The 26,963-nt window shown below is 45.4% G+C and overlaps 1 protein-coding gene and 2 long non-coding RNA genes across 4 annotated transcripts in view; 1 reads left to right on the forward strand and 2 right to left on the reverse strand.

Annotated features, from left to right (window-relative positions):
• LOC128088650 (uncharacterized) lies at nucleotides 1–9,670 on the reverse strand. 2 transcript variants are annotated; one of them, XR_008210314.1, is made up of 2 exons: nucleotides 9,587–9,670; nucleotides 1–7,589 (listed from the first exon to the last, which is right to left on the reverse strand). It is a non-coding gene; the product is annotated as an uncharacterized LOC128088650 (long non-coding RNA). The 2 variants fall into 2 exon arrangements; XR_008210315.1 differs by lacking the exon at nucleotides 9,587–9,670 and adding an exon at nucleotides 7,852–9,013.
• LGALSL (galectin like) lies at nucleotides 9,210–18,566 on the forward strand. The gene is made up of 5 exons (XM_052699345.1): nucleotides 9,210–9,479; nucleotides 9,665–9,736; nucleotides 9,873–9,961; nucleotides 10,362–10,539; nucleotides 13,056–18,566. Exons 1-5 carry the CDS (start codon nucleotides 9,447–9,449, stop codon nucleotides 13,197–13,199), a joined length of 516 nt encoding a protein of 171 aa, XP_052555305.1. The 5' UTR covers nucleotides 9,210–9,446; the 3' UTR covers nucleotides 13,200–18,566.
• The window catches only part of LOC128088622 (uncharacterized), a 23,345-nt gene continuing 9,643 nt past the window's right edge, over nucleotides 13,262–26,963 (reverse strand). Inside the window, exons 2-3 of the long non-coding RNA XR_008210305.1 lie at nucleotides 25,612–25,919; nucleotides 13,262–13,348 (exon numbers count right to left, since the gene is read on the reverse strand). This is a non-coding gene — a long non-coding RNA (uncharacterized LOC128088622). The remainder of the gene's footprint in view (nucleotides 13,349–25,611; nucleotides 25,920–26,963) is intronic.

The raw sequence follows: 26,963 nt of genomic DNA on the forward strand, positions 1-26,963 counted from the left end.
TGAAAAACAGTGCCAAACTTGTTTTATTTACAGTTACATTCAATTACAGGACCAGCTTTCCCAACATATAAAGATAAAACTTGCTCTCACTAGCATAATTTATACTGGTTCCCATAACCCAAGCATTTTTATGCCAGAACAACCACATACACCTCTGCTATGCAAGTACTTTAACATTTAAACGCCCCAGAACTGTCATTAAACATAACTTTCCCTATGTAACACTGCTCCACAAAAATCATTTCTAAAGGAGCTACACCCTAGGAAAGAGGACGAGATAGAAATCCCTGTTGGACCTCACAGAAGGAACATGCACCAGTACCTTGCTGGCACTTTTGTAGAAACCCCACCAGGTTAGGAAGCAAAATTAAATACAAAAAAGAAGCTATCCAGCTGTTCTCTGGCACAACACTGAGGGGATCAATGAGATAGAGCTGCTTTGATGGAAAAAAAAAGCTCAGTGCAGCACCACTGTCACTATATATTGATGCAGAGTGACCGCAGGGGTTGTCCATTTAACCAGCCTACCACTTTCAAAATGGGTGTTGGTGTGTGTCATTTCTGCTTTTGGAAAGCTCTGATGAATTATCTGAACAATCCCCCATAAGGATGCTGAAATTGTCTGAATAATCCTTCACAGGAACGCTGAATTCAGCTCAGCTACTGAAAAAAGTGACAGGAAATGTGGCCGTTCCAGGACCAGACACTCACAGGACACCAACTTGCTATTCAGGTCACAGACCCTGGGCAATATGGCAAATATGGCAACCTTGGCTTTGAAGGGCAAATGGAAAGCTGAACAGCAGATGGTTTGGTCAGTAAATACCCTCCAGCACCTCTAGGTTAAAAGGCACACAGCTTCTTTAGGAATAGGGCATGCCAGTAGGGAGTGGCTAATAACTTTGGTATGTTACTACAAGTTAAATATGATCATTGCAAAATAGGGAAAGTATATAGCTTTTTGGCAGAGATGGCCTTGGGAAGAAGGTTGTACTATGCAAGACTTTCAAGTTGTGCTTGGGAAGCCCTCTTCAGATGAGAAGAACGTGAGGCTGGGAGCTGCCTTTCAGAACTGAAACTGAAGGAGGAAGCCACAGAGAAAAGATGGGGAGATTAGGAAAAGGGAGTGACATGGGGAAGCTGGAAGGATCTGGAGGAGACTTGGAGGAGGGAAAAGCTGGAAAATCTGCTTTGTTTAGTCAGTGGACAAACAAGGCAGTTCCTCCATCAATAACAATTACTCACCTTTGACGCCCGGACCCCACATTGGCAAAGGGCTTAGTTGTGGTGACAGCAGCACCAACACCTCCCTTCAAAGTGCCAGTTCCAGAAGTGAAATTCCCAATCTCCATCTACACATCTACACACCCAATATGATCTACTGGCAGGAGCAGTCACACAAAAATGGGATTTGCCAGATTTGGCAGAAGTGACCAACAAGGAAAGCAAAGAAAAGAGCTCCCCTGCCGCCTTCAAAACAAGAGGCCATTTCCTTGCTTGACTTTTCATGTTGCTTGGTGCATCAATCGTGGGGACCGGAATGTTCACCAAAGACAAAGGAGACATGGAAGTGCCATCTCCAGCCTAGCAGAGATCAAGACAGCCTCTCCTTTCAAAGCACCCACATCAGCTGAATGGAAGGAAGTATTCCCCTGGTTGTCTTGACACCAGACCATTGGGCCATAAGCAGTGTAAGGCCCACGAGTCAGAAAAGACTACACAGCCCAGTAAAAAAGATATTCTCCTGGTAAGGTGTGAAGAAGAGGGCCCTTCAAGCAGCTATCCCCATCATTTGTGTATTTCCTCTAACCCTTTTGGAACAACAGTTTGCAAGTCTGAGGGACATATTAGTAACCCACAAAAAAGCCCAGTGTGAGGAGAAGAATATAAATGAAGCACTCAGGGATGTAAAACACTCAGTAGGCAACCAGAAGCCTAAGAGGCACTGGTAATGAGTGAGGGCTTTCCCCTCATCTCTCCATGAGCAACCAGACATGCAGGAAACGCACCCAGTGCAGTGTCTAGTTGAAGTGTCACTCACAGCACACAGAGGGCAAAAAGAAAATTCTGTTTAGCAAGCTTACTTTCACTTGCAAACTCTGCGTTGAGGTCCTATAATTGATGGTCTTTGGTTCTTTTGAAAACAGTTTCCCAGTGCTTGATGACAGTATGGGAGAGCTAAGAGAGTCACTTGTCGCATCACCGGCTCAGAGTTTGGTGCTTGGAAGATGGGCTCCAGTTTTCCTACCTGGAAAACTGAAGTACTACTAAGGCTTTGAGGTCTGCCCGTAAACAACGGCCCTGAGGCCTGTAACAACAAAAGTATGAAGAGATGCTCTAATAACAGAGATGCTAAACAGTATTATCACAGGTTGCATGATACGGTGTGCCATGATGTTTAAAATATAAAGAAAGAAAGTCTGCTCCATTGATATATTGCATCTGAGATTAGTAATCTGAGAAGCAAATGTATTCGGGTCTGCTGGCAGGCACCACGGAAGAGACATATAAGGCAAAGAACCTGCAGGCTTTCTAGTAACATTAATCTGCATTTATATAGCACATTTCTCTTGATGATCTTGAAAAATTTATTATCAAAGCTCTCACAATGCTCCTGTGGGCTAAAAACACAACACGATCTCTTTGTAATTGATGGGTAACATGGACTTAATCAAGAAAAAAAGAGCTGAAGGTCAAAGAGGGTGAATGACAAAGCTAGACAGCCTACCCTGCTAACCATCTTTCCCAGCACTAGTCTGAAGAAGCAGAAAGCAGGCAGGGAAGCACTGTTAATCAGAAGATCACACTGCAAGCCATTTCAGAGCAGTTACCTTGGCCAGTAACTATCAGCTGTGCTGCACAGCTTGTAGCAAAGATAGGCAGGCTGTTTCCTGTGCCAAGAGCTGACCTCTCAGGACAGCCCATTGAGCAGCACCCTGGGGAGCCCTGCCAGCCACCTCCACTCATGAACAACCACAGCATGGCTGCCTTCCTAAAGGCAGATGCAAGATTTTGTGTCCTGGCTTCCAATGACTTTGCTCCTTCCCACCATATGAGTACAGATGCATAATACACATTATGTCTGCTTCCCATTGGCAGATCCATGTATGAACTCCAAGCACAGAAGACCTGTGGCATCCACAGCCTACCTGAAATGGGTCTGTCAAAGCTAATCAAACCAGTCTCTTATCAGCAAGCTTCAGTTTCCTGCCAAGGAGGCTGAACAGCCACCTAAAGCGTTTTCAGAGCTCACAAATCAAGAAAGATTGAAAATCACTACTTCAGAAATTTCCCACCAAAAAGCTCATTCAGCCTCTCCTTCTCTGGGTGATGAGATGTGACAGGACCGTGCCCCAGGGCAGTACGGCTGCAGGCATAGAAGCCTTCTCACCAAGAGGTAGGATTCATCCACTGAGTAACTTCAAGAGTCTGACTTGATAGCGAGCCTCTGAGGGCTCAGAGAAGATGCAGCCACAGAGATGGAAGAGCAATTCAGAGTCATTTAGCGTCTTCCCTTGGAAAGTAATTTTCAGTAAGATGGAACAACTGTACTGAATCAACATAATGAAGATCCTTGCTGTACCACCCTTTATAATTCAGAACTCTACAGAGAAATATGTTTAAAACCACAGATCTGCAAGGTAAAAATGCTAAGTGATCGCATAGTTCCATAGGGTAAAATATCCCTCATGTTGCAATGCCAAGATACAGGTCTGTGTATGCATGCATGGGTGTATGCGTGCAAGCACACGTTACTTGTGACTCACTGGTTCACAGCACCCATGCCTGACAGAAAGGCTCAAAAATTCTCAAGCACCTTAAACTTCTGGGGAAACGGACAACAGTGCTGGAGAGCCACACTGCATCAGTGCCCTTGGTGAGGGAAAGGCCACTGGCACCTCATGGCTGCACCATCAAAGGCCAACATCAGAGATCCCTTGGACAGAACAGAAGGAAACCAGGCTTTGCTGGCTGCATGGCCGGTGGCATGGTTTGCTGCCCTCCCTGCAGTGTCACAGTGCCTCTGTTGCACCTGGAACCTGAGCCATCCTGATCTGGAGGGTTTGGAGGCTCTCGCCCAGCTCCAGCACTGACTGGCTAAGCCAGCCACTTCCCCCTGCACCTCTGCTTCCTCATCTTTGAAATGAGAATTATGACCTCTGTAAGACACTTTCATGTCCACATATGGAGCGTGCTGTGGCAAACAGACCTGTTCTCTCTATTTTAAATACCAGCTAATGTATTACCGTGTTGGTCTTTTTCCTTTTGTTTATTCACACTTGTTATTAAAAATGGAAATCAATGGACTACCTTGAAAGAAAAAAAAAAGGCACAAACAAATGCTTTGGATCCGCCTCCTCTTGTAAAGATAATTATGGGAGAGAAAGCAATTTTGAAACAATGGATGGCAAAGTGCAATGCTCAGAAACTATAGGGCACAATGTATTTCTCCAAGGCTACCACTGAAATCCACCCCACGGTTCACTGTTGCAATATTCCTGTTCTCTTCCCTTTTCCGAGCCATGTACAAAAACTTGCTTCCCAAATAAATTATTTAGCCCCTGACTGCTGCAATGCACAGCAGGACGCCTGTCAGAGCAAAGTGTTACTAATGGAGGATACCACACATGATCCAAAAGGGAAGATGAGTTCAGACTGCCACAACGCCTTGCTGAGAATACAGCAGAGGCAGTGAAACCCTCACTCGATCAGCCGCCCAGAGACACTGCAAAACCACACAGCACAGAGCAGAGTGTCTGCCTGTCTGTCCGTGCCTTCTCAGGAACAGCCTTCTTGTGCCAACAGCTGTGCCAAGTGAACTGGGATCACTCAAAGGCTCTGTTAGAGGATTGCAGGGCAGCCATCAGTCTCGTCTGTTCATTCAGACTTCTGGGACTCGGTCAGATGCTGACTCTGCTCCTCATGCACCCAAAGCAGCACACTGGTTTGGACCACCCAGTTATATCCAGCAAATCCACGGGGGCACTGCCCTGCCCACAATTTGCTTTGCATAAAACTTTAACTGCTGGGGCTGGCAGTTAAGTGTAAAGATGTGATTCTCACGTTCCAGGTTTCATTTGCAGAAAGCTCTGTAAAAACAGGATTAATAAGGTATGTCTATTGACTTATAAATGAACAACACTTTCTGTTGGTGCCTCTAAAATAGTCAACAGCCCCCACCCAGTCCTGCAGACCATGCAAAGTAACAGGAAGTCTCTATGAGATCGAGCAGTCACAAATAATTTAAAACACACAAAGAAAGACCTTCTGACATGCTGATACTTTTGATTAAAAGCCCCTTAGCAGACTTCTTCCACGTCCTCTGGAAGATGTGATGAGGATCATATGGATGATGATGTTCATATGGATCATGTTCATGAACCCTAAAGTGAGGGCACTTTAAATTCATGGGGTTGTCTTGGAAATGATGACATTTTAAAATACATATGCAGTGCTCCTTTCTGATGTTAGATTTCAGTTTTAGGAAAAACAGCCAATTCTCAAACCGCTTCCCATGTTCAGAAGATAAGGAAAAAAAAAAGCACGAATGAAAATTAAAAGCCAAGCATTTGGGAAATGGCAAAGAACTCAAAACTGAAACTGAAAGAAAAAAAGAGCTGACACCATGAGATTGGTGATAAAACAGCTGAATGCAGATAACACCAAGGAAGCACAGGACACAGCAGGAAAGACCAGCCTCCGAGTCACACAAACACAATGTCCTGTGGGGACGCTTCCAGCTCCTGCTGAGCCTCGCAGCATTAGCTCTGCCTGCCTCTGTTTGGACATTGATTCTCTGTAGAAAAGCAGAAAAACCCTGAATGTGAATGGCCTTCAACCCACAGCCAAGCTCTTATCTGACATACCTTTATGTATGTACCTTGGTTCCTGGTGCAGAATCCAGTAAACAGTCTGCAAGATAAATATTGCTGATAGACACAAGCTCTGCACCAGGGCACAGCAGTTGTGTGCAATCAAATGACTCACTCGGGCCAATCTCCTTACACACCGGTTTACTTGATCTCTGTTACTGAGAGGCCCAGAAAACTGAGTTTTCCACTGGACTTGTGCACAGCAAGAGACTTGAAGGGCAAGGCTCAGAGCAGAATTAATTCAGGAATTGACAAGAAGCAAGGAAGCCACACAAAATAAATGCCACGTTTTAACTTAAAGCTGTGAAATGATCTGTATAAACAGCAGACACTATGGACAGCCAGCTGAAAAGCGGTGCTGCTCCTGGTCCTGGATTTCCTCCTCCATCCACAAAGATGTGACGGCACTAACCTGTGAAAATGCATGGGTGTTTTACACGCCCTCCCCGCACTGTCTGAACTGATAACTGTCATCTGTGCTTCCTGTAGGTGAGCATGAGAGGGCAGGTTTATGAACATTTCTGCAGGGATGTGGCACCTCGCACTTCAGGCTCAATAAGCAGTGCCAGGGGAATCGCCTTGAGTCTCTTTGATGCTGCATGGCAAGAGAAGCCCCATGTCTCCCACTCTGCTCTTCAGCCCATTGCTGGCTTCCACCAAGACCCATCCTCTTCAAAGCTCTGCCCTGGGCTCCTACATAGGCAAATTTAAACAAGGTTGAGTTTGGATTCCGAGAACTCTGATAACTGCAGTGGCAAAGTCACCAAGCTCCCAAAAAAGTAACCCCTTATTTATCAGCACTGAGGTATTTCTGAAAGGAGAAACCCCTCTGGACTGTTTTGCACTTGGCTCAAGCCACTGAATCAAACTCACTGCCAGACTCTCCTGTATCACGTTGCTCAGCTCTGAAAGACTCTTAGAAAAATGAGGACTTTGGTGCTGTGCCACCCAGAAACCAAAGGAAGCTTCCACGAAACCAGCAAACACCTCTTACCAACATTGTTAAAAAAAAAACAAAGCAAATCAAAGAGGTTGTAAGAGGTTGTACAAGTCAGCCTATAAACCCAGGCGTGAGGAGAGCGGTGTCAGTGGTAATGGGGCAAGAAAGGCAGGGTAATTACACCACACCAAAATTGCAATCGTGCTGCATTCCTTCTTGGTGAAGGCCAGCTGAGAATTAGATACACCTCTTTAAATCATCACAGGGAGTGGCTGCAAGATACAAGGTGCTGGGATTAAGATGATGTTCTGGGTTTGCCAGTTCTCAGCAATGGCTTTGGTGGCTGGGCTGGGCACATCATTAGCTGTTCCCAAATGGTATTCGTACCGTGCCACTTCTTTTTAATCTTTATACATTTCTAAGTATTTCAGGAGTCTCAGGTTCCTACTGAGCAAAAGGTTGCACAAGCCCTGAACTGGATGGCAATGTCCGCCCATGAAGGTTTTTATATTTGGACAACAAGTCAGTCTCAGTGACACCTAAGTCGTAATTATTTCAGTGGAGCACAAATATTTATCACGTTGTCTCAGCTACCACCACCAGCCCTACAAGCTCAGCCCACGGCTGAGATGAGGCGGGCAGATCTCTTCAGCTGGAGAGGGCTTCCCTAGAAGAAGCCACAGCCATCACAGCAGCACTTGGGGGAAACGCAGCTCTGGATGCCTCACTCATCCCTGGTTTCAACGTCCTGGGCTGCTACAGGATGAGAAGAGAACCTGGCATAGAAACAGAAGCACACAGACCAGTCAGTGCCTGAAAAACACAGCAAGGTCCTCCCCCCTCATAGCTTCACACCACAGGTTGTTCCAGGCACTCCTTCCAAGGCCAACAGAACAAACACTGCATTTGTGCTCGCTTGTGGAAAATGCGCCAGAAAAGACAAACACGAGGCGAAGCAGCTAGCCAAATGGCCAAGTCCTGTCACTTAATTATTCCAAAATAAAAACAGTTACACAACAAAGACATAATAATAACGACCTCTCTCCTCGCAAGAACTCATGGCACAAAGGACAGGCTGGCCTGATTTTATGTCCTATAAACTTAATCTTATCCAGTGAAGTGGCTCCCTGTACAGCCGAGGAAAAGATGATGAGTTATGATAAGAGCTCTTTGGGCATCGTGCACCACTGTACGCCAACTAAAGATGAAAAAGCATATGGAGCTTTCTCTTCGCTCTTAGGCCAGTCACAAAACAGCACAGTGCAGCTGAGGGCAGAGGTGAGCAGCTCAAGGGAGCTGACAAAGCCATCAGGTTTATACCTCTGGTTCCTCGCTGTAGTGAACTCACAAATGCAGCTGGCTCACTATGGAAAGCCAACCATTTCTCACGTGTTTTGGCTGTTTATGGACTCAGTCTCCTGGCTGTATTTGAGAATCCATGTCCAATTTCCATGCGGTACGGCTGACACCCAATGTTTTGGCATGAAGAAAACGATCTGGTGGTTTTCCAAGGCCAAGACCTCAGCCACAAGGATCCTGCTCTTGCGTGCCCAGCTGTGCTGGTACAGTTGAAGAAGCCAGGGCTTCCATATGTGACATCCAAAGAGACTTACACGCAAACATAAGCTCTGATGAGGCACCTCCAGCTGGGCATCCGGAGATGAAAACATCCCCAAATTAGTGGACGCTACTGAAAAAGTAACCAAGCATCCGCACAATTGCACAATCTTCACTTACTCTCAGTAGCTTTTTATTTCTTGAATGGCATCACCTAGCGATTGGGAGCGTTTCCCAACAGATACGCTCGGTCATATTGAAACCCCAAGTATTGCAATGACTGAGCTTCTTCCACAGCACATTAGGAGTAATGAGTAATTAATCCTCACGGCGGCGGAGGGATGGACGGTGACATTCATCCACCCGGCCCGACGCGTAGGGCGGGAGGCAGGAGGCACGTGCACGGTGCCGCGTCACTTCGCCAGAAGGTCGTTCACGCCTCCAAATCCTAAATGCGAGGAAGCCAGACCAGACCCTCACCCCCAGGGCCCTAAGCCCATCGGCTGCACCACCACGGCGCTCCTTCGGGACGCGTCACTCGCGCTGCGGTGAAGGCGAGGGATTCCTCATCCCGCCGCGTCTCTCCGCCGCGCCGTCCCACGCGGCTCAGGACTCAGGACCGCTCCCCCTCGGAGCGCTCCCCATCCCGCCGCCCCCTCCCCGCCACGGCCTCCCCCGGCCCGGCGCCGCCCCCCGGCCGCCCCCTCTCCCCGCGGCTCCTCCTCGGCGGGGCCGAGACCCCGCGGGGCCGGGGCTGCGGCCGCCCCTCCCGCCCACCGGGCCGCGCCGCGCCGCGCCGCGGGGCAGAGCTGCGGAGCGGAGGAAGCCGCGGCATCCCCGCCCTGCCCGGCTCCCCGCAGGCCAGGGGCTGGGCTCTCCCCGCTCCCCGCCGGGCGAGGCAGCGCCGGCCACCTCCCCTTCTGCTCTTCCTCCTCCTCCTCCTCTCTGCCATCCTACTTCTGCGCCGGCACCTCTCCGGCTCCGCCGCTGCCCCCCGAGCCGCCGGGCTTCCCCCGGAGCCCAGCCCTACCCCGCCGCCCCCTCCCCGTCCCCGGCGCCGCCGCCGCTCGCACAAGATGGCGGGGACCGTGGCCGAGCGGGACGCGCTGGTGAGTGCCGCCGCGGTGCGGGGCTGGGGGAGCGGCGGGCACCTGCGGCGCGGAGGCGGGTGCTGCCGCTGCGGTGCTGCTGCCGTGCTGCTGCCCGGGGCGCTCACCTGCGGAGGGGAGAGGCGGGAGGCCGGGAGGGGCCCTGCTGCCTCTGCCTGCCTCAGCGCTCTGCTTTCTACCTGCAGAAAATAGAGGACGGGCATTTAAACAACTCCCTGGGATCCCCGGTTCAGGCTGATGTGTACTTCCCTCGGCTGGTAATTTTTTTTTTCTTGCTGCTTTCATTTTTGGACTGCTATTAACAACCTCCTCCATTCCCACCTTCCCCCCACCCCCAAACCCTCCCTCGTTCGGCTGCACAACCGAGTGACCCGCCGCCCCTCTCCTTGGCAGATCGTCCCCTTCTGTGGACACATCAAAGGAGGGATGCGGCCGGGGAAGAAGATCCTGGTGATGGGCATCGTGGACCTCAACCCCGAGAGGTGAAACCCGCCGGGCCCGGCCGGGGGGGTGGGAGCCCACCCGCACGCACACGCACACACACGGTCTCTCCTTTCTACAGAAGGATTATTTTTATCGCTTTAAATATAGCGTGCTGGTTTCTCCTTTGACCCATAGAGGGGGTATTTCTTTACCGGATCCCGTTTCCCAGCATTTCGCTTGAAGGAAAGGACTCGCGCTGGATCACATACGCACATATACATGCGGCACACGCACCTAGCTGTGTGCTGTAGCCGTGTCCTTTGCCCTGCGCAGCTCCTTGGGCATTCCCTGCATGAGCTCTGTGCTGCTGACGGTTTCAGTGCACTGAGAAACCAGCTGCGCTTGGGGTTTGTGTGCTGGTGTTCTGGCAGAATGAAAGCGGTTGTGTTTGCATTGCAGCTTTGGCATCAGCCTGACCTGTGGGGAGTCGGAGGATCCTCCTGCGGATGTGGCCATCGAGCTGAAAGCTGTATTCACAGACAGGCAGTTCATCAGAAACTCGTGTGTAGCTGGAGAATGGGGAGAAGAGCAGTCGTCTATTCCTTACTTCCCATTTATACCGGACCAGCCTTTTCGGGTGAGTGCGTGCCATCTCTGTTAGCATCCCCACACTTGCTTTTGGCTGCGGTGCTGATGGCCGAGTTGCTGCCATGGATCACACGCTGTGTTGTGCAGAGCCTGCTTCTGTGCTGCCTTGCACCTGCAGGCAGTTCCGATGGGGCCGTAAACACATCACAGGGTGTTATGACAAGTCGGAGGTTGTAATGCTGTGTGATGAAGCGTGCTTCCTGAGCTTAGTTTTATAGCTATAAATTAAAAAGTACCTCTATGTTATTACTGCATTTCAAGTTATTACTGGAGAATGTAAATACTCTGTGGGACTGCTGTGGGTTTGGATGATTTCTATAATGGACGTAGTGTTTGCAGTTTAGCGCAGTTAATGAGGATCTTGTTCATCCTTTTCCTCCAGGGATGTTATGCAGAGGCTGGCCGTAGCCCTTTGTGTCAGCAGATTAAATAGCTGAGCGATAGTGGTATTCTTCTCTGAACCCTGGGATTAAGTCTCCTGCCAAATTTAAGCCTACAGTCACTTGGAAATAGCATGCGTGGAAATCTCGTGTGCACGGGATGGACTGGGTTGACCTAGAAGCAGATTCCCATCTGTGGTGTTTATGGCTATGTGAAGATGTCTTTGCTAATCAGGACTAACAAAGTATGCAGCTGTAGAGGGCTGCTTCTCTCTTAGCAGTTTGACTACGTGAGAAAAAGGACTGCACGCCTTCTCTGTGCGGCTGACCCAGAAAAACCCTCCCGCTCCCCCCCACCCCTCTTATGAAACCTTGCTGGTCCCTTTGCTTAGTGCCACCATTCTGACCAGCTGCCAAACTCTCGTAATCCTTCTTCTCCCCAAGATAATCTCCCCCAACCCCAAAAGCTCACCGTCTCTCCAGAGGCTTGGGCTTTCAGAGAGTGTTTATGACAGGTTTTGCTGCCTATTGGTTGCGCTCTACTTGCTTCTACGATCTCCCCCGTCACAGCTGGCAACACCCTTTGGTGCACGTGGGAAATGCGCTTAGCAGGGCGTGGAGCCTTGGTCCTGCTTTGGCTATGAGGGATGGGCTGCCTGCTGCCATGGGAGTGACTGGGCACTGACAGGGCAGACAAATAGCCCTGAGTATGTTCTGCAGGTGTCCCACTGATGACAGCTGGCACCAGCAGACAGCAGTATTTTTCATTTAGTGTGAGATACTGTAGGAGTTCTTCATATATTTTTTTTCTTCCTTCTTATTTTTCCAAATGGAATTTGGGCTCCCAGTTACTTTGCATCTTTGATGGTCTCAGTGACTAAGTTAAACAGGAGTATTTAAGTGCTCTTGCCAATTACCTGTGATCCTGTTCAATTATCATTTTGGTATGGCCCAGGGTGGATTGTAAGCAGCGTTGAGGCTAACCGTATCTTTTACATAACAAGGCCTGGGGCTGGATGCACCTGCAGTGACACCAGAGCTGCGCAACAGCACGAGTGCTTCCCTGCTAACGTGGTGCACTACCAGGTTCCCATGGGCAGTGTGCTTCTACTGCCCCAGTATGACATGCCCTGAGTCAGATGTGCTTAGACTTGTTCAGTTTATCACTCACTTCTCTCCACACTACCAGCCTCAGAAATAACCTGGGTTTTACACATGGCTTCCCTGCAGATTTCCTTCTCAGCCTCTCTGGACCTGGAGAAAAAGCCCATAGAAAAAGCATATTTGGTGCCTTCACGTCTTGTCTTCTTGATGGGGCAGCTCTATCAAAGCTTATCTGCAAGGCATCAAGCCACCCTTAATATCAAGAATCTCTGGCTTTATCCAGAATGAGTGGTCCAGTTCTTCTCCTTGTGGCTTTTCCAGATTATTTCTCCAGGGCTGCAGGATGAGAGATGAGCTTTATCCTTCCCTGGTGCAGTCTGTGCTTCTGGTGGCTGTCTGACTGTAATCAAGCTATCCTGTGCTACGTCTCCCTCACTGCAGCCCCTCGTCCAACAGGCAGTTGGACTGTGTGCAGTCACCACAGCAAAAGCTTTTTAGTTGCACAGCAGCTGTGTATGTGCAGTTCTGGTGTGTGGGAGGGGAGGGCAAACCTATCCCTCTCATGTTTGCTTTCTTCCACTGAATTAATGGCAGTGTGGAAAATGTTGCAGAGGAAACTGCCCCCTCATTCTGCAGGGGGAAAAAAAACATCTGTAGCAAGGAATGCAAGATTTGGGTTGGATATACCTTTAATTAGCAGTTTGCTTCTGGCAGTATTCACAGAGAGAAAACCTCCTTGGTGCCAGCAGGACCATAATCTGCAGAGTTGTGCATCAGGGTTTGGGGCTTCTCCCCATTGTGACAGTGTGAGATTGGATTAACATCTCTGAGAAGTGAGAGCAGATCCCTTGTAGTGAAACTGGGGTCGTGGGGGCAAAGTGGGCTCAGCTTTCTCTGTGACATGGCGTGCAAGTAGCAAGATGTGTAGCCATACCAGTGCTGCTTAAAGGTGCTCTTTGCATCCTGTGAAAGATCTTCCCAGTTATGTTGTGAACATGGTTCATCATTTTATTTTTTACAGGTTGAGATACTTTGTGAGCATCCCCGTTTTAGAATATTTGTGGATGGACATCAGCTCTTTGATTTTTACCACCGTATTGAAACACTGTCAGCAATTGACACGATAAAGATAAATGGAGATCTTCAGCTTACAAAACTTGGCTGAACTTGTTAGAACTGTAGATTCCAAACCGGCTCAGGTGCCATCGTCTGTGTGGAGAAGTGACAGCCGGCTCTGGACACAACCATAGTAGGAAGGCTGTTCCTTCTCTGTGTGCAGTTCTTCACGCCTGTGCCGATGAACTGGGCTGTTGTCTAATTTAATGAAGAACATTGATGGTTAATAGACATCGAGCCATTTTTCTTTGATCAAAATAGCCCACTTGTGCTGGATAATCAATGGAATGGATTCGGAAAGACTTGCAGTCTTGTTTCAAATCTCACAGAAAGGCGATTTCTGAAACACAGCACTAAAATCAGTTACTGCACAGCAGTAACAACAACAAAAAAAGGTTTTTCTTTTGCAAATATTGTTTCTGCACTGAAGTGGAGTAGCGTAGCACAACGTAGGGCCACATGTTGACGTCCTTACCCGGGGCCTGAGCCTGGTTCCACGGAAATCAATGGCAAATCTGCTATTCACTTTATCGGGGTACAATCAAACTGTTTAGTCCTTAGTCAAGCACAATTCCCATTGATTTCTATGGGATTTTTGCACATGCCCAGGGGCGAGATCTGCTGCTGGTGTTGATCAGCTAACCTCCATGGCTTGCAGTGGCATCCTGCTGATTGCTCCCAGCTGCTGATTTTGTCCAAGGACTGTGCAAAAAACTGAATGAGGGTATGAGGACACTAGCCTGTATATTTTAGTCAGGGTATTTGCATAGAATGTAGATTGTTACAAGTTTTTGCACAACGTACTGTTAATACAATTTTTAAAGCTTATCTGTAGTTTATTTATTTATACTCATTGTATGTATTAGTAAAAACGAACAATCTTACTGATCGCTACGAACAGCAAAGTGTAAACATTTTGAATGTACAAAATGTCTTGGGTTCTTTGGGTAAACTCTACATATCGTTCTGGAAAATTCATGTTTCGTATTGAACATTGAGTTACATTTTAACGGAGCCCTCTGGGCCCTGGGAAAATGTGGGCATGGTACATGGTGGGAGCTTTTTGCATATATTCACTAAACTGTTTTTCAGGGCTTACTAACTTTGCTGTGCAGGATAGGTTTGAGTTAAAGTCAATCTGTTTTTAAAAATTAAACAGCAAATTTGTAGCTGTGCTTTTATAACTTGAGAAGAAGTAAAATTTGGCAGTCTCTTAGCTCAGCAAGAGAACTAGCCTCTTTCCAGGGGAGATGGGAGATGTTTTTTGCACTCGTTTGAGAACATATTCGGCCTTTGATATGACAATTAAAACTTGTCTAGACAGCCAAGTTATTAATGCTTGAAAATCATCTACTGCACATGAATAATAACTTTTCAAGTAGCTTTTTAACTAGTAGGTATAGCTGTATAAACAGAGTCATTGTGCTACACTATAAATGAACACAACCACTTTTCTTGACTTCTTTAGGAGTAAAAGCTCTTTTTCCTTGGCTGCTCACAGTAGACCACGGCAAGTCTTTCTGAGTAGTTATAATCATGATATAAACATATATTTAGGCAATTTTGAAGACATGTAATGTAGGGACACAGAATATAAAAGCATCATTTGTAGCACAGTATTAAAAAAAAAAAAGAGAGAAAAAATAATCTCACAAACAGAGCTTGCAATAAAGAAGTGTTTCAAAGCAACCAGAACTGGAATATCCAAAGTGAAGGGTAGAATGCCAGTTGCAAAGCCTCATTTTGTGCTAATTTGGCCTGCAGTTAAGAAGCCTTAGACTGCAAGCTGAAATTCCAGCTATGGCTCTAGTCCAAAGGCTGCTGAGGTCAACCAGAGTCCTCTGAGCACAAAGGCATAGAAGCCTGATTCTTACTTCACTCAAGTGCAGATCTCTCTGTGAAGCCAGGGGGTGCTGCTGTGAATGAGGTAAGAATTGGGTTCCCACCTACAAAATGAGTGAATAATGGAAATTTTAGCCTTAAGATTGAAGCCCCCTAACTTTTTTTCCTTTTTCAAAATTAAGTGAAAACCTGTTGTTTTCCAGATGGTCTTTTTATCTGGTGTATGGCTTCTAAGTTGTACATCAGATTCTGTTTGTACTTCGGATTGAATCTCAATATGAAATGTTCCTGTCTTGCTCTGTTTTTACTCTTCTCCATGATTCATGATGACTGTGTCATTTTTCATCGTATAAAGAATGCTGACAGTGTTTTGGTACAAAATATATTCTTAAAAATGGTGATAATAAAAATCCAAGGGAAAGGTGCTTCCACATGAGCTGTTCGGATTTTTCTCCAGCTTTGGAACAGTCTGTAGCTCCAAAGCAGATGCAAGCAGAAAATGAATTCTGTTTGGAGAGATGTTTGATGCCCACCCTGTCTAGTCCTTTCTCTAACTATACATGTGAAGCCATGTTTTGTGATGCAGAGCCATTGCCTGAGGCTGTCTTGCTACTCCAGAGGGCCACACAGTAGGAGGCTGGAAAGAGCAGCACTGTGACCCTGCAGTAGCACAAAACCCAAAAAGATCTGACAGCACAAGGCCAATAGAGATTCCTGCTCCATGCCTTTGCTGTAGCCCAGAATAAGGGGGTTTGGCTGACTTGAATTTTCAGCCACTTGAGACTCCAGGTAGCTGCAGTAGCTTAGTGCAGCCCTCAGATTTTTCATGACCTGTACGGTCTTGGCGCAGCTCAGAGTGTAGGCCGAGGATGCTGAGATGAACTCTACAGAGGTCTCTGTCAGCAGCAAAGACCTGGTGATAACCATCCTGCCTATTTTCCCACCTGCTGTACCAGAACTAGTTGGTTCCTGCTCCAGTAGTCATCTGGTTCAGCAAAATGCTATTTGGAACCTCGTTCTTGTTTTGCCTAACTCAACTGACTGTGGCACCCACCGCCTGCTTCTGCCCCATCGTGGTATCTGAGCAGGGCTTAGAGGCAAAAAGAGCTGTAAATCCACTTTTGCTGGGCCGTGGTTTGGCTGAGAGCTCAAGAAAGGGCAGAAAGTCACATTTAGAGTTTCCACATCTATTTGTGTGTTTAACAGAATGTTGGAAGCCTTTTTCTTTTGCTCTTGGGCAGTACCAGGAAGGATGATGGCTCTGTAACCAAGGGCTGTCCCACGTGTTGTTGGTTTACTTGGCTAACTGCATTCAGAAGCTGGTGCAGTGCAGGTCAGAGAAAACTTGGGCCTTAAATGTTTCTGTTCAGTTAGACTTTGAGCTAAACCCAAATGTTTAAGATGGGAGACTGCTGTAAAATTTATATCTGAATTCTGTCTCCAGAATTTAGGGATTACACACGTTCGTTTGGGGTATAAGCCCTACTAGACATGAAATCAGACTGTTTCCAAACTGGGACAGTCATTGGGTTTTCAAAATGCTTTTCAGTAGGCAGTAGTAGTCTGTGAACTACTTGGAAGCTGCAGTTCCTCAGGAGCAAGTGTGTGTGTTAGCCCACTTTTGAGATCTTCTGCTAGGATCTATGAGCTAAATATTTCTGCAGTTTCCTCTAAATGAGGAAATTATTTCTGAAATGAAAGAAGTCTTGAATGGGTAAAAGGTTTGCAGTGTAATCCCTCAACTTAGCATAGCTTTATTATTTTTTCCAAAAAGGAAAAAAACAAAAAAAAATACCAAAAATATCCATCCCTGAATTACACAGTTAAATTTGGAATTGGCTGTGATAAAGCTGATGGTTTTTTCTTCCTCTCCTCTCCTCTCCTCTCCTCTCCTCTCCTCTCCTCTCCTCTCCTCTCCTCTCCTCTCCTCTCCTCTCCTCTCCTCTCCTCTCCTCTCCTCTCCTCTCCTCTCCTCTCCTCTCCTCTCCTCTCCTCTCCTCTCCTCTCCTCTCCTCTCCTCTCGAAATATGAGTTTATTGACTACTCAGAAAGAGCCTTGAAATATGCTGGGTGATGTGAGGCAGTCTGTCTAAACATATTTCACATAAATGCTTTTTCACAGTCAAGTTGTAAAAATGTTACAAAACACCTTCTTTTTGTGGCACAACTAGAAATGGTTGCCCCACCTTGAAAGAACATTTTGTCCTAAATATTCATGTGTTGTCTCTGTGAACTTGCACTAACATATATTATATTCTCCCTCCCCTCCTTGACTAGCTTGAGAAAAAATAGGCGTAATATTGCTAAACCGGTTGAATGTAACATCTGCTTGAGGCACAGCATCTTTCTCAAGGGCTGTTTTGAGTAAACAGCCTGAAAACCAAAGAGAGAGCCTGATTCACCATAATGCTGTGCCAGCTTTCCACCCTTGTCACTCTCCTGAAGTGAGGCTGAGACTGAAACCCTGAGATTTTCATGTGAGAGAGCAGCACTGAGATTTTATCTTCTGGATTTAAAAACATTCACTATGGAGGAAATGAGAACAGAGTAGCCACAGCACTTCCAAGCTTGCTACTGGTGGTGTTGTAGCGTGATGTACTGTAGTCCTAATGGAACATGAGTTTAGAGAGAGGTACTGGGCATTTCAGAGGCCACCAAGGGCCCAGTTCTGCAGAGCCAGTAGTGGAGGCTCTGAGCAGCCTTCCAGCACCCTAGAATGGAGATGACAGTGTGAGCAGGCAGAGTCAAGCTGAGGGCTGACCTAAATGCTCACCATGACAAGTACAGAAGTTTCAAAGAAAAGCTTTTTATATGTCCACCGAAGTCTAGGACTATGCAGTGTAGTGCTGAAATCTGTGGTCATTCTAGGCTTTGTTCTAATTTTCTCTCATGGATCAGAAAATGTACAGGTAAAAGTTGCTGTACGGTGCGTGGGGTTAAAATGAAGGCCAACCCAAATGGGGAGAAAAAATGAGCTACTGACGCTTTATCTGGCTTTGATACACCCTCCCAGCTCCTCCCAGCAATCACTGCTGTTACAAATATGCACAATTACTATAACAAGGAGATTCAGCAGCATGTGCAAGATCAAAATAATAAACTCATGCTTTGCCGTGGGACTTCCTTAGCTTCTGTTGCTAGGCCTTTCCATCTGTCTGTCAACAAATAGCTAAATCCTGCTGCCTTTAATGTTCATGGCAAAACGCCTTTTGACTTCCATGAGAATATGTCTGTAAGAAAAGGGGTAATTCCAGCCCTCTCAGCTGGGGAATACTCTAACAATCTGTTCTTTCCTTTTCCTGAATTTAAGCATCAATAGAGGACTATTTCTGTCTGCGTTATTTGCTCGAGTAGAATCAATAGAAAGCACGGTCTCTCCCAGCTGCAGAAACACTGGCTTCGCAGTTGGCTGATGAAATGTTTTATGTTCATTATCTTCTGATTTTAAAAAGTGAGGATGTGCACGAAATGACGTGGCAATAATGTAATGTGTACCGTTCACCACAGATCTATTTTTATGTGTTGTGCCAATTTCATAATGAACTTTTAATAACAATAAAATGTAAAATCTTCACTGCGGTTTCATTTGGTCTTTTATAACAATTGTTAATACTTGTTACACGCCCAATTTACTCCCTTTGCCTTCTGAGTGTTTTTCAGACATAGCTAATTCTTCCTCTAATAAAGCTGTAGTGTGGCAGTTTGGAATTAGAAGTGTTTCTTTGGTAGCAGGTTGTGTAAAACTCCTTCAAAATTTAAACAGTCTATATAGAATAATCAAATAACTATTTTAGAGGAAAGAATAACTTGCTTACTCATGCCAAATACTCACTGACATCACTGGGCAGTGTAAAGTGCAGGAGTTAACAGGCATGTCTCAGAACAGGACAGGACATGAGACTCAGACAGCTGATGACTTTTGATGGCATAAAAGCCTCTCTCTGCAGCATAACTGCAGACAAGATTCGTGGATATGTGGTGAGCAAAACCACAACATCAGCTCCAGAAAGGTGGTATTATGGGATCCAGTGTTTCACTTGTTGATGTGATCCTAGATGAAGCTCACGTTAAAATCATTAAGTGCAAGAGGAAGCTTCAAGATCTCAGCTTCTTCAAGTTAAAGCTTTTGGGAAAACTAGAATCATCTAAGGAAAAGATTATGCCCTCCATCAAGCTGTGACTGTAAGAATTAAGCTAGATTTCTGAGAGAGACCTCAATATCCAAAGAGCACTGAAGTAGCAGATGAGCAACATTTGACTACCACCAGCTGCATTTTTTTTTCCCAATAAAATGATAAGGAATCAGATGTTCGCCAAAACTTGGATCTGTGGCCATTCTTGCTCACAGGCAGCCTGATATTGGTCCTTTGTTGCTACACACAATCCTAAAAAGAGGTATGTTAAGAACTCTAGAGAATACAAGATTCAAATAGTATTAAATACAAACCAGAAATAAGGGGAACAGACAGAAATACAACAGGCAGAAATCTGTATGGCATCAAAAAGGAACACTGACTTGGTTCTGAGCCAGCAGGAATTTCCCAGTAACCATGATGAATTTAAGACAAGATTTTACATTAGCAAGTGTCTCCAGTAGCCCCACTATAGTCTCAGACTTCATCTTTCCTTCACAGGAGTGGGGGTGGCAATGCTGCAAATACATACATTCACCTTCTTTTCCCTCAGACCCCCTCTGAGTCAGGAGTCTTGGCAGGATCTGTGCTCTGTGACTCCAGCCAGCCCATGGCAGGGGGGTTGGAACTGGGTAGGTTTTAATGTCCCTTCCAACCCATGACTTTCTATGATGATTCTATGTCCCAAAGAGTTCTGGTATAGGTTGAGTGTGAGCCCCAAGCCTCCACTGCTACATAAGTTCACACCCATTTGATATCTTAAGGCATGGGTATGTTAGAAAGGCTTCTGCACAAGATTCGGAGACTTGGCAGAGCACCCACCTCGTGTAAAGGCAGCATTGAGTCCCTGCCAGACAGCAGAACAGCAGCAAAGTGTCTGGGCGAATTTCCAAAAGGGGTGTACATATACCAATGTCACTGCTTGCATTGGCTAAACCTTACAGAGACCCTTGAAAAGCTCTCTCCTTGATCTGTAATACTGAGTAAACTCCAGGCATCAGCTCTGAGTACCTGTTGCAACAAATGCCATGGGCACTTCTCTCCCATTCAGATCTGCACTGTGTATAAATCACAATTGGGCCTTATTTTGGTGGAGTGTTTCTGATCTTGAAGCCAAGTCAATTTGTGCTGAGGGATTTACTCACAGGAATACCACAAATACAACTCTGCTAGCACTGAGGTGTATCTTATTTTTAAATGATGACATTCGCCATTCTTCTAAGAATAGAGACTGGCTCCAAATCATCTCGTCAGCTTCAGCATTCTCCAAGGGTTACATATTTCTCATCCTGTTCAGGTTTTAAAGCTTCAGTTTCCACACTGCTGCCTTCCTAGACCAGGGCTGTGATGCAAGATGGGCCATTTTGTGAAAAACACTGAGAAGGATGTGTCTTTCAGCAGCTCTCTATGCAGCCAGCTGCAGGAGATGCACAAGTCAGCCTTGGCCCTCTGAAGAGATGATGAAACAGAGCTGTGTTGATACGTGGCTTGCAGAACAGGGCTTCCTTATGACTCAGAAAGATATGAACAAAAGCCAGATAAATTTAGGAAAAACATCACAGAAGCTGAAGAGCAAAGAGGAGGATTTTAGTACTAAACAATCTGATATTAACAGCAGAGAGATTCTCCCTTGGTGCTCCAGAGGCTGTGGGCTGGTGTAGCTCCAACTGAGCAGAGCCAAAGCTCTGTGCAGTGCAGCAGGCTGCCACCAAGTGCTGATGGAGATACCAGAAGTTTTTGAGATGTGCTTTGTCTGGCCCCCAAAGCCCTTGTGTAGGGAAAAAAAAAGCCAATGCTGACAGTACTGTTATGTATGACAAGCTACAATAGCTGTTCTAGACTGGAGACTGGAGAGGCAAAGAGGATTCTTTCTTGGCTGCTCTCTCAGAAATTTTGTTTAATGGGAAAAAAAATCACTTTCTAGAAAAGAGTCAGACCAGAACTAAGGATAGAATATGGTTATTGGTAGAAGAAACATTCTTTGGTAAGTAGTAGATTAGTTACAATCTCCTGAGGAAAACAAAATATTTAAAAGTAGAAGGGCCACATCAACAACAACATAATTCCTTTCATGCTCCAGCTTTATAAGAAAGACACAAAGAGCTTCAACAACTAAAATACAGACCCTGAGGGGCAAAGCTGGGAGAAACTCTGGATTACTGAATGGATGTAGAACACAGCTTCCACATCCATTCCCCATCATTTTCACTGCCTTTTCTCAGAGGTGGCAGTTCCACTCTGTGAGAACCATTGCTGGAAACCTCACAGCCATAGCATAGGACTGCAGATCCTTACTGCACAGCTTTATGCATCCTTTACAGACACCAATGTGTTTATTTAGCAACACTGACTGAAGAACTTCAAAGAGCTGACAGACTTGACAATTCACATTAACTCCTGAATGCTCCTTGCCATCTCTAGTATTACTGCTGTCATTCTCTTGGCACGGAGACTTAACAGACTTTCTCAGAGATCAGTGCTGTAACTTGAAATACGTGGATCTGTACATACCTAATGTTACATTGCTTTGATTTCTGGCTACAACAGGGAAGTGTTGCTCCTAGGTCCTCTCTTCACCCATCAGGCAGACACACTCTTTTGTGCCAAATACACAACAGTAAGGTGAATAATGCCATACACAACTTCTGAGATGAGATGGGTTATCCGTAATGCAAAATCTTTCCAAAACTTGGGGTTTTTTTTAATGGTAAAGATTGAGTGGCATTATACTATTTTTTGCAGTCTGCACTGCCTCACAGTGCTTTTGCCTGCCATTTAAATAATGCAGAAGAGAGACTGCAACATGATGAAGATCAGGTTTCTTAGCAGGCAGTTGTTCGCTGAACCTTCAGCTCAAAAAATGATGTGCAGACATTTTTCCCTACACAAAACACAGCATCACATCCTGTGATGCAAGCAGGTATTTCTCTTACTGATTCTGGTGGAAGTACACTGATTTATGGCAACTGAGCACCTACTAAAGAATAAACTTGCATAGGATTCCACAGTTAACGTGTCTTCTTCAAATGGTGCTCTCAGAAAAGATAACAGGATTCTAATTAGCAGGTGCAAAGAGAAGTGCATAATCATTTTAACGCATTGTACAGCTGAAGCTGTGATAATGCAGGCTAAAAGATGATGCTTTTCAGTGAAGGGAATCAGTTGTAATTTTGCTTTTATGTATTGATTACCTTCCTCCTGTCACTGGTAGCTAGGGAACATGACACATTATCTCACGCTGCATATTGGAGAGCAGAAGAGATTGTATTCTGTATATTGTATGTTGCATTTTTTATAAATCGATTCCTACAGTGTGATGGTACCAGTTGGAAGATCATACCTGTGCATATTAAAATGTCAGCACATTAATTACTGGATAGTGCCAGCAGTCATTTCACTGTCTGGGGTGGGAGGAAGGGGCAGAAATGAACAGCTCCAAAGTTCAGCAACTGACAAGAGCAATGTTTTTACCTCTAAGAGTATCCTCTGAAAGCTGCATGGCTCATACTGGCTTGTGTGGACAGGAAGCAAGTAAGAAGAAAAACTTCACTTTCCAGGATGAAGAGCTGATGCATTTACAGACCAAAGTGTCCATCTCTCTCCTGCCTTGCCTGGTCCTGTAATGCATGGAATTACATCTCTGTCAGTAAAGAGAACAGATAGTCATCTACAGACATTCTTCAGGGGTTCAGTCCTAAGTCTCTGCTGCTGGTGAACAGTGTTTGCAGTGCCAGTGCTGCACAACTGCTCACTTAATCCCAATCACCAAATCGAGACTGGGAGGTGATCAGGAGCTGCCTGTGCAAAGTAGGTGTGCAGCAGCATCTGTTAGGAATTTATGTGTCCTGTAAAGCATTTATATGTCTTGTAAAACAGAAGAGATTGTTTAAGACTGTCTTGAAACAATATCAGCTGGGTTAATAGTCCTCTCATCAGGCTGTTTTAGGCAGAACTTGCATAGGACCGACCAAAGTCTGAACGTTTCTAGTAAAAATCAACCCAAGTGTCTCTAAGTAGAGCACAGCCCAGGTTCACTTGCAGAAGAAATAACTAATGCACACTTGAAGCATTCAGCAGTCAATTCAAGTAGGTGACAGAATGCCAGAAATTTCCTTCTACATTCAAATATCCATCCTCTGTTAGTTTTCAGCCACATCACAACCCGTGTCCATGGTCAGGTCATAGACTGTCACACAAATTCAACACAAATAGACCAGGGATCACAGACCATCACAGGAAGACAGTGACTATTCCTCTTGATACAGCTGGTAGCTCAAACAGTTCACAATCATTTGGCTACATTAACTGCAATGAGGATGCTATCACAGAGTTATAGCACAACTTCTGGCAAACAGATTTTGTTTTCAATTCCTTTTAAGTAGAGTTGGTTTAAAACCTATTTGGTACTCTTGAATTTTATATATTTATTGTTGTAATAGGACAACAGGTGTTGGGGGCTATGAGATGCTTGGTCTTTTCCAAAACCCTAAGTTGACATATTCTGGTACTGCTCATGAATGGCAATATACTTCATGCAAAGAAAACTCTGCCCAACTAGTGTACTGCCATTCTTCCATCTTTCAATAGGTGGGTGAGTAAACAGAAGACGCTAAGCTACTTTTACAGTACCATTTAGCTTTCCCTACACTTTCACCATGTTTATTACCACCTTCCTAAAGGTACATAGCTCTTTTCAGCCTAATAACCAAATATCAGACGGGAAATTTTCTAAATTGTTTTAGCATGTTGCTTCAATCCACACTTTGAGAATTAACAGTCACCATATCTCAAGTACATTGTAGGTGGTGGCATATTGCCTAACATCCTGATGTGAATGTGAGATAAAGGCCTATTCCAGGGGGTGTAGTGCAACACGAAACCCAAGTGTACAGACTTTGTAGATCAAGTTTTATCTTAATTTCAAAAAGCCTCTAATTATGCTCAAATATGTTATTTCAGGCATTCCAACATCTGGCCTTCAGGAAACCCCACAGGTAACTGCAGTCAACGATTCTATGTCATTCTCTCTTTGCAAGGGATTTTAGACGCTGAATCTATACAGCCATGGCACCTAACCAAATGGACTTCCACCTCAGGCTGTTTCCATGCTTTTGGCTTCCTCTATGTTCAAGCTACCTAGCTGTCTTATTTTACCTGCAGTGCTGGAAGGGAGGAAGAAGATTTGGCCTCTAAGAGCATACTGATTCACAAGGAACATGCTGTTCTAGGGAGGGCACAACAGGAAGAAATGTCCTTCATGGCTTTCAGGGTGTTGTCAGCTAGGTTTCAAATATGAGGCCACAGTTCTTACTTCCAGAGACTGTCACCCATTTCCAGCACGTAGGAGCTCCACTTGGTTAAGAACTCAAGCAGCTCCAAAGGAAAATTCTGAACATCTTCACAGGTGAACTTCCTTATACGGCCATGAAGCCATGGGTTGTGATGGTTGGCATGCAGATACATATCAGCATGCCAAAACTTCCACAGCAACATGTAACTAGTATACACAAACACAATTACACATACATTTATTGGGAGAAGGTAGTAGAATGATTCAAACATGTGTCAACAGCTTCCCAGGGTGAGGATTTAAAAGAGCTATTTGGTGCAATAAAGACTGATGCTTAATACACAGTTTTCCACAGGCTGCTTTTTTGCTTAGGCCAGCTGACTGGCTACATTAGTGGGAAAACTGGAAGCCTTTTAAAGGGTGAGTAGTAGCTGAAACTGCGGGGGCATTCACGCCACCTTCTGCAGCGTCTAACTTCAGCTGCAGTAAGTGAGTCTGGTCTCTGTGGATTTCCTATACAGGCAGTGGAAAGAGAGGCACTCCTCCAGAGGATGATTTATCAGTGATTATTCCAATGCCCTGAATGGTCTTCCAGAGGAGTTAGCTCTAGTGTGTACAAAGGGCCCCCAAAGACGTTTGCCTTCTACCAAACACCCAAGTGTGGATACCTGCCTGATCTCCGTTCACAAGCACACATATCCTGTGTTTGAGGTCAAAAAAAAAAAAAAAAAAAAAGAAAGCAACATAAGACAGCAACATAAGACAGATACAAGACTTCTTCAGCATCTGTTAATAGGAAGGAAACTACCACCCTGAGAGAGAGAACAACAACAAAGGCTTTCAGTGCTGAAGGCAGAGGGGTTTGCATCACCCACACCATAAAGAAGACATTTGCAATTCTGCTTCCAGAGGGGTTCACCTGTCCTGCCAGGCTTAGTAAGAGCTCTAAATAAAAAGCTATAGTGGTGGAGGTGCTTGGGGCAGCATCTGCACTACATCCCTCTTCAACATCCCATGAGTAATGCAATCATCTTCTACATGTAGGAATAGGAAGCACAATACAATCCAACAACTGGGAATGCTAAATAATGTGAAAAGTGCTCTATAAACATGTAACCTTTTTTTGCTTTCGTAACTTTCCATATTGCTTAAAGCAGAGTTTCCTACTAGCTAGATTCAAAGTAATTAATGGTTACCAGAGCTTTCAGAGGCTTTCAACAAGATCCTTCCTGGATTGCCAAAAATAGGTCACAATAAGAAAAAACTGTGTGCCTCTCCTTCCATCGAAAGGAAAATCAGATAAAGCAGAATTGTATTTCAAGAGGGCAGATTTTTGCTCTGATTGAACAGGGAAATTTTTTATCCCAGTCATTTTTGAGTTTTCAGCAGCAGCACCTTCTCAGAAAGGGAGCTATTGAGAAGCCTTTGGCTGATGGGTTGCAAGCAGCACAGGGAATGTTGACGTCGTAGTATTCAGCCCTCATTTCTGGGTGGTCTCCTACTCCTAACAAGAAGAAAAAAATGTAGGGATCTGGATTCAACCTTCCTGGTGCTTTACTGATGTCGAGGAAGTTACAGTAGTGGACAAATCTGACCTGAACAGTTTGGGATCAGCAGTTTTATACGTAGTTTGACTTCTATCACTGCAAAATGTCTGAATGCCAGAGATGGTTGAGTGATCGCTGGCTGCACCAATCTGTAAGTCTGACGGACACGTGTTTTGGAGTGCTTTATCAAAAGGTATGAACTCAAGGTATTGAGTGCCCTCCTCCATCTGTGGGAATGAGACAGAAATAATTTGCTTGGCTCAGCCTCAGCTAGCACCAACGCTATGATGTATGTGAACATGCTCACCCTCCCATAAAGTTGCAAACTCTACAAAGGAGAGAGAACGGGCAGACTGCCTGAAAACAGAAAAGGGAACAGGCCCGTGCCGCTACACAGAGATAACAGCCCTCCAGCTGCTTATTCAGCCTCAGTCAGAATACATTCAATTCTGTGAATCTGCCAGCAGCCAGGGAAAAACCATGGGCATGAAAGCCCTTGCTCAGCAGATGCAGGACACATGCTTTTTGTTTTCTAAGACAATATTATTTTTTATATGCAGTCTCAGGCAAACTCAGGAGTTTTGACGTGTCCTTACGCTCTTCAAATTCCTCGTCTGCTCTGCCTAGCTAAAGACTGAGCAAGGCTTCAGGAATATCCTGTGAAGGAGCTTTATACAAGGGCAGCCCATTAACTTTATGAGACCATATACCAAAAGCCTCAGAGAAAGCAATCTTCATGCAGACAAAAATATTAATCACCACAGAACAGGCATCACGTTATTATTACTTTTTTTTTTTTTGCCCTTTATGAGAAAAGTGTAAATGCATGCAGGATGCAAACATTTCAGCTTTCACTACTGTTTCTCTATTTTGCCAAAAGAGCAATTTAGTCCACACAGTCCTTCAGGAGATCCCTCCCTTCTAACAATCTTGGCAAAACAGCAGTTCTGTTTCTTCATACTTGAGTGATACCAGTGCAATGGGAAACAGGAACAGCACCG

This window comes from Tympanuchus pallidicinctus, unplaced genomic scaffold (genome assembly GCF_026119805.1).
Source record: "Tympanuchus pallidicinctus isolate F22 unplaced genomic scaffold, pur_lepc_1.0 scaffold1, whole genome shotgun sequence".
Lineage (NCBI taxonomy): Eukaryota > Metazoa > Chordata > Aves > Galliformes > Phasianidae > Tympanuchus > Tympanuchus pallidicinctus.